The 12,398-nt window shown below is 41.1% G+C and overlaps 1 protein-coding gene across 2 annotated transcripts in view; it reads left to right on the top strand.

Moving 5' to 3' along the window:
• LOC143810089 (allantoinase, mitochondrial-like) overlaps positions 1 to 10,588 on the top strand; it is a 92,703-nt gene extending 82,115 nt beyond the window's left edge. For both annotated transcript variants that reach the window (XM_077292979.1, XM_077292980.1), the window contains 6 exons: positions 189 to 282; positions 1,501 to 1,687; positions 2,702 to 2,840; positions 2,941 to 3,113; positions 3,650 to 3,682; positions 8,694 to 10,588. In XM_077292979.1, the coding sequence (XP_077149094.1) occupies positions 189 to 282; positions 1,501 to 1,687; positions 2,702 to 2,840; positions 2,941 to 3,113; positions 3,650 to 3,682; positions 8,694 to 8,855 (788 nt within the window). In that variant the 3' untranslated portion in view covers positions 8,856 to 10,588. The remainder of the gene's footprint in view (positions 1 to 188; positions 283 to 1,500; positions 1,688 to 2,701; positions 2,841 to 2,940; positions 3,114 to 3,649; positions 3,683 to 8,693) is intronic.
• The last annotated feature ends 1,810 nt before the right edge of the window (positions 10,589 to 12,398 follow it).

The following is a 12,398-nucleotide window of genomic DNA, read 5'->3' as shown; positions in this document are numbered from 1 at the left end:
AAAGTCACTAAAGATGCACCTTCAAAATAATAATAAAAAACATCCACTAGTCAACAAAAGTGATAGTAAAAAAAGCAACTACTCTGTCTTGTAAAAGTTATAGAAGGTACGAAAGTAATGAAATGAAACAAAACCATTATATTAATAATGTTATTAATATTAATGTTCAATATGTTAATCTTTCTTAGATCCTACACAGTATGAAACATTTCTAAACTCCCGTTTAGATCATATGGAAGTGTCTGCGGTTGAGATGGTGGCTGATCTTTGTCTACAGTACAAGTTAGTATTTGGTAACTACGTTGAAAAAAAAAATACAATAATATGTTTGTTCTTTTTAAAACTCCCCATAGGACACAAAGATGGTAAAGCATTTCTCCCCAAAAAAATGTGCATTGTAAAGGTTTAATTTGTAGTGCTGTTGCCAGCGCCCATGCACAGTGTCCACTTCTTCCTCCGTGCAGGCACATCGGCTTACTCACTGTCCCGGTCCTCAGCATGACCATCAGCATCTCCTGTCGCTGTGCACGCTGCACTGTTTCTCGGTGGCGTGCCTAGTGCACACACTACAGGTCTTAAAAGGGTAGTGCGCGCACATGGTAAATGCCCCCAGCTAACAGGTGGGAGGAATGTAGTAATATGTTCACCTGCAAGGCGTTTCTCCGAGAGACAATAGGAAGGTGCCTGAGCAACCCCCATAGTTTGTGTTTATAGTGTGCAACTGTCTGTTGCCAGGTCCCTGTTCTGAGTCTATTATTATTACTATTCCTGAGTTTATTACAAAGTTATTTCCATATCTTGTGTCCCATTAGTCCAGTATAGTTTTCCCATGTTCCTGTTACCGCTTCGGCTGCATACTATTCCTGAACGCTCATCTGCGGTATCTGTACCCAAACCCTTTTCCCGGTGTGGCCAGTCCAGTGTCCGTTGTTCCTGGTCTTAGTGCAGCCAGCTCCAGAACCTTTCCTGATATCTACAAGTCTGAAAAAGAACCTATCATCTGTATTCAACCTGTCCATACAGTCCACCAATCTTCGGTTCCAGCTATTCAGTTACCTCAGTCACGTTTCCCTGCGTCAGCGACCCCGACTCCTGGGATCGGCAGCTACATTACCGGTGCCCTCCTAGGAGTCTGCCTTCTCCATCAGGCGCTCCATCGAACACTAGGTAGCCACTTAGCTACGCCTCTACCTAGGCACATCCGGCCCTGTGGCACAGTGGGTCCATGAACCACGCGCTCACCTGCGACATAATTGTTCTTGTAATCAAGTTGTCAAAGTTCTGTTCAGATGTTTCTTAGTTTGTTGACAACACTGATTTTGCATGTTTGACTGCAAAACACTAAAGAATAAAATTCCAGAATTGTTATGGGGTAGATAATTACTAACTCACAGAGGCATGGAAGAAGAGGGCAACTGCTCTTTAAAAATGAAAGTGATACTTTGGATGATGTTTGCTTGATGTTATATATGTAACAAAACCCTACAATTCTATACCCAGAGTTCGCTGTCACATTGTACACCTTTCATCAGCACGATCACTCCCCATTATCAGAAAGGCAAAAAAAGAAGGGGCGCCTATCACAGTAGAGACTACTCACCATTATCTGACCCTAAGTGCTGAAAACATTCCTCCAGGAGCTACATACTATAAGTGCTGCCCACCTGTGAGAGGACACTGCAATAAGGTATGCTTATTCTTTCTGAAACATCATTAGTTAACTGATAGACATATCATTTTCCTTTTATAAATAAAAATGAGTCCAGTCTCAGTCCATCTCTAGTGTCACTTGCCAGTCACTTGATTTTATAATTTGCATATAGCCTCTGTAGAGTGGAAAGCTAGTTCCACCTACTAGATATAACAATACTAAAAGTCAAATTCGGCTCTTTAAAGAGGACTTTTAGCCATATTTTTCATGTTGAATTGGACACATAATGTAATAGTGGCTGCAGAGCGTGAATAAAACACGCCTCTCAATACTTTAGAGCAGGTTTATGAGTGTGGGAGCTGTAATGGCAAGCAGCTCTGATCTCTTGGTCTAACCTCCTACATGATTAAAAAGTGATATGAGAGGAGAAGAGTGGATAGAAGGGTTTGTAGTGTGACACAGCTAAACTCAGTCGTACTGTCTGTCACTTCCACACTGTCTGCCACTGAGAGATGTTAGTCATCTGTGCTCAACTTACAGCACTTTCTAATCAAGCAGGAGGTTATACCAGGAGATCAGAGCTGTATTATTAGATCTCACACACTGAGAAACTGACTCTAAGCTTTGCTGGGGGCGCATTCTTCTTTCTCTTGAGTATTGCTGCCTGTTTATGAATGGGCAGAATCACTCAAGAGGAAGAAGTACACCCCCCCAGTGAAAATTCTCTGATAACATCCACTTGGACTTAACAAAAATTAACTCATTAGGTGCCAAATACTTTGATTGCTAATATCTCCACCACACAGAGGCAAAATAAAAAACTATTTTCAGCTCTGCAGCCACTATTACATTGTATGTCCAGTTCAACGTGAACTATATGGTGAAAGCTCCTCTTTAGCAAGCCTTGCCACATGACTTAAGATATGGCATTAAAATTTAGTAAGTATGTATAAACAGTTTTAGTTGTCTCAGCGATTTGGTTTCATATTGACAATAATTGACTTGTGTGTGCAAATAATAACTATATGGAATTCCTAACCTTACCACTAGGAGGCGCTGTGGAATGCACTTTTGCAGGGCAACATAGACATGGTGGTATCTGATCACTCACCATGCACACCAGACCTCAAGCATCTACAAGATGGAGATTTCCTAAAGGCCTGGGGAGGGATTTCATCTCTACAACTAGGTGAGAAGATGTGCTATGGTGGGGATAGGGGGGGGATGAAGAATACTCCACAAATATAGAGAATGGCTTTAGTTTTCTTATCTCACTGTGATGTACACAGGGTTGTCCCTTTTTTGGACTTCTGCAAGGATGCGGGGGTTTTCATTGCCAGACGTTTCCCGTATAATGAGCAGCAACCCAGCCAAATTATGCAACATGGAAGATCGCAAGGGAACCATTAAAATAGGGTGTGATGCTGACCTGGTCATTTGGGATCCAGATGGTAATTTTCAGGTAAGTAAAATAGTGAGTACTAAAGACATTGCTGCATTTTGTGTATATGCCGCAGTAATATGTAGGAATTAGGACGTGCAACACACTGCATACAACACCTATTCCCTATCTACAGATCATATTAATACATAATGCAACTAGATGGAAAGACCAGCAACTCCACTAAGCTTTAGTACATACACTGTGAACTATTTTTTTTAATCAATAATGAGATTTTTATTATTTAGTCCTATTAGAAGCTTACATTTATCTCAAGTACTTACGTAGCCCATACCTGTCCCCTGGAGAAATAGTCCTGTCCCCTTCATTATTACGTGTTGACAACCTGCAAAGGACTCTATAGACACTAACATTAGCAAACAAGGGCGGAGGACTCATGGGAAACGATAGGAACAACAAACTTCTGGCCTGATTGGAAGCACCCAACACTATTACCAGGGGCCCTCTCGTTCCTCCTAGGTGCCTTATTGCTCCTTATCTATGCCCCTGATCTATCTGCATGTGTCTTATTATTGTAATTCTCGGTTGTTTTCTAGGTGCAAGAGAAGAACATTTATCATAAAAACAAGGTATTAATGGTTATGTATGACCTTAGTCTCTACCCCAAAATGTCATCTAACAGGTTACCAGAATATGTTCTTCATATGCTCAGTGTTGTAGTAAGGCCTCATTCAGGTCTCTATTTTTTAATGCATACTAGAAAAAATCATATAATTTTTTAGTGATGAGCGAGTGTACTTGTTGCTTGGGTTTTCCCGAGCACACTCGGGTGGTCTCCAAGTATTTGTGAGTGCTCGGAGATTTAGTTTTTGTTGACACAGCTGCATGATTTAGAGCTGCTAGCCAGCCCGAGTACATGTGGGGGTTGCCTGGTTGCTAGGGAATCCCCACATGTATTCAAGCTGTCTATCAGCTGTAAATCATGCAGCTGCCGTAAGGAAAACTAATTCTCCGAGCAGTCACAAATACTCAGAGACCACCCGAGTGTGCTCTGGAAAATCCGAGCAACGAGTACACTCGCTGATCACTAACAAATTATCCATCTTTGAGTTTTCCACATACAAAAAAAAAATTATTTAAAAGCTCCTGCTACCATCACACAGTAAAAAACGAACAGCACCCAAGTGCTATAATGTACATTTTTATCATGGACCCATACATTTGAATTGGCAATCCACAGGTTAGATCAAAGACTTGTCTCCATTTTTAATGTTGGGGGCAATCAGTCCACGAAAAAACTGGACATGTGAAAAGCCCAATAGACTATGATGTGTACGCATTCTGTCCACGAAAAACAGAGAACATGTACATGAAAAATGGATGTCTGATTGAGGCCGTAGAGAAGATGATTTACTGGAGTGGGCGGGGGTGTTTGGTTTAGGTGGGCTCTTTAGAAAAAATCATTACAGTTTTTGAGATTCAACCCAATGTCCTTATTTTTAATTTTGGTTTAGTTTTTTGTACTTTGCACAAGATGGTGCGTGGCTCCCCTTTTGGGGTCTGTTTAGGGGACTTTGTTTATATAGTTTTCCACGGTCAAGTGTCTGAACAGTCGGGACCCAGGTCCTACTCTGCTCTTATCTATTGCTATGTCTGCTGACACATAGTGAGGTATAATACAAGAGTTAGGGTCCATCCTGATCGGGGTTCACCTTGTCGTGGTGGGATGACTTTTACATTTTTTTTATCAAAACAATTTTCACTAAGTTCCCCATGTTATTTATATTTACAATTACTATTTATTTATTTATTTACATACTACAGGGTATTTGCTCATTTTGTTTTATCTTAAGCTCTGCTTGTTAAATGGCCACAGTATGAATGCACACCTATGTATTTGTTGTGAATTCCATTCTTGGGCTCCCTCCTGTGGTTATGAATGGTACTTTTGTGAGTTCTGCCCTTGGGCTCCCTCTGGTGGTTTCGAGTGGAACTGCTGCTCCTTGAGTTTAGCCGCAGCAGCTGCTTTCACTAATCGGCTCCCCTGGCCTTGCTATTTAACTTGGCTCTGGTCTGTAGTCCATGCCAGCTGTCAATGTTCTCTGGGTTGGATTCAGATCTCTCCTTGGATTTCTCTGATGGCCTGTCCATTTCAGCATAAGATAAGTTCTTGTTAGTTCTTTGGTTGTCCATTTGCTTTGGACTTACTGCTCAGTTTAAGTTATGTTCCTTTTTGTCCAGCTTGTCATTATGAATTATTCAGGCTAGCTGGAAGCTCTGGGGAAGCAGATTTGCCCCTCCACACCGTGAGTCGGTGTGGAGATCATTTTTGTAAACTCTGCGTGGATTTTTAGTTTTAGGAACACTCCACGGCTATTTCTAGTGTTTGTGTTAGGATTAGGAACTGCGGTCAGTAAAGCTACCATCTCCTCAGAGCTCGTCCATGATTCATTTTACCCACCCGGTCATATCAGTGCTTCTCCGTAACCACCAGGTCATAACAGTATTTCACTCATACCAGCATGTGCTCTGGCTCAATGTTTTTTGGTTTTACTGTAGTATTGTGGAAAACATGCAGTCAGGGCCATCCGCCATGCATTGTGGGTATGTTGTAATGCCTTAATAGGGTAACAGAAAATGAACCCCTTCAAGACCTTTGATGTAAGTTTACATCGTGGTCAGGAAGGGGTTCACAACCTATGACATAAACTTATGTCATGGCGATCTCATCTGGGAGCTCAGCGTTAGTAATAGCCGAACCCTGGATGTTACTGCCAGGAGCGGTGCCTGCACTGCCCTGAGCCAGTTAACAATCGATATGCCACAATCGATATCGATCACAACACTTAGGAGGCTTAGAGAGGGAGGGGGCTCCCTCTCCCTTCCAATCTGTGCCCCCACAAAGTCATCGCAAGGGCTAGATTGTTGCCATGGTAACCCTAGGTCGTCATGTTGACTTCCGGGTCAGTTATGGCAAGCCTGTTAGATCATACTGAGAGCATGGTCTAAGAGGCTTCTGTCAGTGTAGCACTTACAGGTGTAACTTATTGAAGTGCTAGTGCATTGTAATCCATTATACCAGCGATTAGCATCATAAAATTTAAAGTCCCTTAGAGGGAATAAAGAAAAAAAAAAGAAAAAAAAAAGTTTTAAAACTTGTAAAAATATTTTTAAAAAGTCACAAAATGAAAAACAATATTATACCAATAAACACATATATTTATGTAAGAACAAAAATAAGGAAAAAAAAGTAAACATATATGGTATTGACGAGTCCGTAACGACCCAAGCTAGAAAACTGTCACACTAGTTAACCCCTTCAGTAGACACCGTAAAAAATAAATAAAAAACTAGGCAAAAAACTATGCTTTTTCATCAGACTGCCGAACAAAAAGTGAAATAAAACGCGATCAAAAACTTGAATGTAAATAAGAATCTTGTCCCACAAAAACAAGCCACCATACAGCTCCATGAGAAGAAAAATAAAAAAAGTTATAGCTTTCAAAATATAGAGATGCAAAAACAATTCTTTTTTAGAAAAAATAGCTTTTATTGTGTAAAGCGACAGAACATAAAAAAAGATATAAATATGCTATCACTGTAATCGTACTGACCTGAAGAATAAAGCTGCCTTATCAATTTTACCACATGGAGAATGGCATGAAAAAAACAAATTCTGCATCACTGGTTTTTGTTCATTCTGCCTCCCAAAAATCGGAGTTGAAAGTGATCAAAAAATGTCATGAACTTGAAAATGGTACAAAAACCCGTCAACTTATCCTGCAAAAAACAATCTCTGAAATACGTTATTCAGGGGGAACCCCTGACAAAAGATTCTCTATAATAAGACAGATGGAGGCACTGTGGACGCTGTCTGGTCTATAATCCCGTGGTGTCCGTCTTTTTAGGCGTGCACAAAAGCTTGGTAGACCACAGATTTCTGAATGTTTGAGAAGAAGGACACTGTTGAACAAAAGCCAGATGGAGTCCAGAGTAACTTTGCTGCTTCATATAGTGAAAGAATCCCTCGGGGGTTCATTTGAATCTTGTTATTCAGAGATTTAGATGGAAACCCCAATGAAAGTGCTCAGCATAGAGCGCCGGATAAATGTGATCCCAAATGTTCTGTAAAATGTTCTCAATAAAAGCTTCAGCTCAATCCAGAAAAAAAAGCAAGTTACTGGTAACACAAAGACTCTGGAAAAGTGAAATGGCTCCTTACCCCGTTCTCCCTTCTGAGTTCCACAGTGTACCTAACTACAGTTAGCATCCATGTTTGGTATTTCTGTAGGGAAGAGAGCCCACTTAATTTATGGGGTCAATGTCTCCAGAACCACAAGCTGGTCACAGTGTACGGGCACTACAAACCACAATTTATGGGCTCTACAGGGTACTGGTCACTACAACGGCAGTTTGCAATTTCCACTCTACAACATTCACTGCTGTCTGTTTCTGAAAAACACCCATGGAGCTAAAATCAGCACTACACCTGGAGATAAATACCTAGAGGGGTGTAATTTCCAAAATGTGGTCACTTAAGGTGGGATTCTGCTCTTCTTGCACTTAGTGGTTCTGCATTTGGAGTTCGCAAACTATTCTATGAAAATTTGTCCTCCAAGAGTCAAATAGCGCTCCGAGTCTCGCCGTATGACTAAGCAGTACCGTGCAGCTACATATGGGGTATTGCCACATTAAGCAGAAATTGTGTGACACATTTTGGTCCATTTTTACTCACTTCCCCGTGTGAAAATTTAGAATCTGGGGCTGAAACAAAATTATTGTAATGTAAAAAAAAATGTAATTTTTTTTTCAACGCCTGGTATAAAATTCTGTGACACTCATATGGTGTCTATATGATTACTGCACCCCTAGATGAATTCATTGAGAGGTGTAGTTTGTAAAATGGGGTTTCTGCTGTTCTGGCACCTCATGGGCTCTGCCAATTTGACATGACACCCAATGACCTTTTGTGGCTTACTCTCCTTGTGGAGTGTGTCAATGACTGCCTCCGGGATATCTGTGAAGTCAGCAGTCTTCCCCATGATTGTGGAGCCTATTGAAACAGACTAAGGGACCTTTTTAAATGCTTAGGAAGCTTTTGCAGGTGTTTTTTGTTAATTATTCTAATTTATTGAGATAATGACATTTGGGTTTTCATTGGCTGTAAGCCATAATCATCAACATTAATAAAATAAACACTTGAAATAGATCACTCTGTAATTACTCTATATAATGTATGAGTTTCACTTTTTGTATTGAAGAACTTAAATAAATTAACTTTTTGATGATATTCTAATTTTGTGAGAAGCACCAGTATTTCATGATCCATATACAGACCATAATGCCAAGACTAATAGTGGTTCTCCCGAACTAGGCTTACCGCCTCATAGACACTTGGTAATGTGGTCTGTATACGGACCATGAAATACGCTTTTATGAACTCGGCCTGAAGGTGGAATGGGACTGTACAAGGTCACTTAAATGCCAAGACTGAAGTTAGAATAATAGAAGTAAATTGCACCCAGAGAAGAGACCTCAGCAGGCACATCCATTATGGTTCCATTGTCCTAGCCCTGTGATTTTTGTAATATTAGTGGTCATAAGTCAGTCCAGCTCTTATACTGCTTCTGTGTTTTTCAGCTCACACCTTACCTGGGATTCCTACTTTGGGGACAAGTTGTGGCAACTGTTATTCGGGGAATTCTGGTTTATTACAAAGGCAAACATGTCCCCCAACCTACAGGACAGCTGATTCTCAATCACACTGTGGACCCACAAGAACCTAGTTCGCGATATTACTAAATGAACCACATATACACTCGTGACTAGTTTATTAGAAGTTGTTGGATCAATTATTGCATGTCCATCTACTTTGTAGTATCCGCCATTTCACTATACATTGAAATGTCGACTTCAAAATATCTGTTATATGTTAACATTTGTCTACTCCAGCATCTAACAGTCTAACTATCAGCATGGTCATTTTGCTTGGGCTGTGATTTCTATCTTCTGGTCAAATGCTGAAAATCTTCAAAGAAATTTTCCAGATTCACAATATTGATGGTTCATTTTTAGGATAGGCTATCAATATCTGATCATAGAGTGTTCAACTCTTGGCACACCCACTGATCAGCTGTTACCGGCGCTATCTAAAGTTCTTGGATACTGCAAGAACAAAGCAGCTCTGTCAAAACTATAGTAGCCGGCTGGGTACTATAGATCCACCCCTAGTACCCGGCCGGGACCACTATAGAAATGACAGAGCTGCTGTGTTCTGGCAACATCCAAGAACTTCGGACGGTGCCGGTAACACCTGATCGGCGGGAGTGCCAGGTGTCACACACCCCCTGATGAGATATTGATGACCTATCCTAATGATAGGCCATCAATAACAAAAGCAATGTCCAACCCTTTTAATACCTTGATCTTCTTACACCTTCCACTGATTTGACCTTAGTAATATCAGCAAAGTAACCGCTTTACCAAAAAACTAATTATTGATCCTAATAAATTGGCCACTAGAAGTAATCTTGAACCTTATTGTTATCATAAGCCTCTAGTGGTAATATTTATATCATATGTTATCAGTGTTCTACATTATTACACAGAAATCCAACATATATTAAAAGATTTGTTCTAATTTGCACTGTAACCTACAAATGAGTGGATTTCTTTACTACTAATTTACGAAATTAACTCTAACGATATACAAATTCTTCACTGGATACTTTTGATAAAGCACGGAAACCAGTCCCGAATCGCTGTCCTGCTGAATAATGGAGTATGTACTAATACAATCCTGATTATGACCTTGTAAAACAAAGTTCCATATTGTATAATCGCCGTCCTTAATACAGGAAGCATCCACTTTATCGTTCTCTTTTTTGTCCTATTGAAAACTATACAAATTTGTGCTCAGAGTTGGATATAATATACACGACAGTGACAATATTGGATAAAAATGATCAAAGAGCGCCTAGTTCCTTATGCTGAATGTCATTAGTAAGGTTCAGTGCAGTGTGATCTTCACTGTGAGCAAAGCCCCCGCCCCATGAGTACTGGGGGTCACAGGACTGTAGAGATACACATTACAGATGAAGAAGAAATCTTTGCCCTAAAATAACGAAAAATAGAAACCCTACCTCATGATGGGAGTCATCATCCTCACAGATTTGTACACCTGTAGAAGCAGCCATGACAGTGTGTGACTACTCACATGCAGGGCATCTATCAACGTGGAGCACACACACGGGGCTTTCGTAGTAACAATGGAAAATACAACACTGAAAACTGTCACATGGCCAGCAATAAAGAAAAGCTCTAATGTTACAAAAAACAATGATAGTTTAAATGGGTTTTACTTACCTTTAGCTCACAGAGATATTGTATTTTTTTAGTTTTGTTGCATCAACAATTTTGGCAAAAGTGATAGCAGGACACAGAGCAAAATGTGTTATCAGCAATTCTAAACTAATAATTGATTGTCATTTTTGTAAGTTTCTGAGGATATAAAATAAAGCTGACAATATATTTGCAATATGTCTGTAAGTAATATACCGTATTTTTCGGACTATAGGACGCACCGGACTATAAGGCGCACCCAGGTTTTAGAGGTGGAAAATAGGGAAAAAAATATTTGAAGCAAAAAAAAGTGGTAAAATATTTAATAACATAAATAACATACTATTATATGTGGTGTTATTATATATAATAGTACGTTATTATGTTGGAAGCTGCGGGACCAGTGTGGTGTCTGTAAAGTACTATATGAAGACACTGGAGGGTGAGTATAAGAATGGGGGCACAGGGCTTATAGTGAAAGCACCACTCCAGCACTGCAAAATAACACTGTAGTGCTGCTTTAAAATCCCATGGGAGAACTATAACTCCCAGCATGTCCTGCAGATCCTATGACATGCTGGGAGTTATAGTTCACCAAAGGTGTGGCAGAGTGCTTTATTGTGTTTTGTAAAGACTAACCTCTTAATTGGGGCAGCCAGCCTGTGGTGAGGTAAAAGCTGGAGCATCCCATGGCTGCACACACAGAGCCCTCTCTCTTGTTGCCTTTCCACAGCACACTCACAGGACATAAGAGGAAGCTGCAGATTCTAGGTGGGAGTCTGAAGGACCTATCATGATGTCAGAAGAGGGAGGGCTCTGAGCTGCCATGTGATGCTCCAGCCCGCCCACTCCTGACATCACACAGGTCCTCCTTGTGCACCACAGACAGCTCAGCGTCCAGCACAGGCAGGTATGCAGCGATCTCCTGGCCCCTGCTGCTGCTGCCTCCTCCCCCGGACACACAGATTCTCCCCAGAATCAGTGCTGGGGAAACTGTGTGTCGCTGCTTAAGTGCAGTATTCATTTGCTGCTCCCCGCTCACAGCTCAGCTGATCGGTGGGCGGGGAGCCGCTAATGAATATTCACTGCACTTAATCAGTGGGGCCATGTGGTTTCCCCAGCAGCTGATTCCGGCAGCGGGGACATCCTGAAGTGGGATATCATTGTGATCCCAGTCGCTGCTGCCCCCCTCCCCACATGCTATATCCGTACTATAAGACGCACCCACACTTTCCTCCCAAATTTGGAGGAAAAAAGTGCGTCTTATAGTCGGAAAAATACGGTAATTATTACCAAACTACTGCGGCTCTGTGGAGTCTGAACAAGGTTGACCTATTAATACAACATCTTCCTCCACTCTCCGACATTGAAATTGCATCAAGGAAAAGTCATGGCATTCTGGAAATCCCAGGATTGATAGACATGTTATTGATATGTAAATCATGAAAAATGGAAACAAAATTTTTAAGACATAACCATTGGGTCTCCAGACCAATCTCCGGCTATCATTGTATCAAAGACAAACACGGGACTTATCGCTGAAGAGGATAGACCTTCATTCCAGCCTTCAGTGCCATTTTGCATTGCACCATGATAGATTTTCAGCGAGCTTGGATAAGGTCAATGGGCATGTGGCCAACGCCAAGAAATTGCCTTCACCAAGTAATATCACTCCAGCCCTTCTAATTAGATTATGGTGTGGGGCGGCATAATGTACAGTAGCCAAATCCCTTTAGTCCTAATACCATATACTCCAACAGCTCGGTGTTACATTGATTTGTTCATGAAACCAGGTGTACGGACATTTTTCTAAAGTGTTCCAGGTGCTACTGTGAGCATCTTGTGTGGCCTAAATGTGTTTCCATTGCCTGCAGTATCTGCAGAATTGTCTCTCATCGCGCACATCTGGGACATCATTGGTCTGCAATTGCAGATCAAGCTGCCAGCAGTGGATCTTGCTGATTCACCCAAATGCATTCATTGTGGCAGAACATTCAGGCACCG

Source organism: Ranitomeya variabilis, chromosome 2, assembly GCF_051348905.1.
Source record: "Ranitomeya variabilis isolate aRanVar5 chromosome 2, aRanVar5.hap1, whole genome shotgun sequence".
NCBI lineage: Eukaryota > Metazoa > Chordata > Amphibia > Anura > Dendrobatidae > Ranitomeya > Ranitomeya variabilis.
The sequence above is the reverse complement of the archived record's forward strand: the minus strand, read 5'-3'. Positions and strand labels throughout refer to the sequence as shown.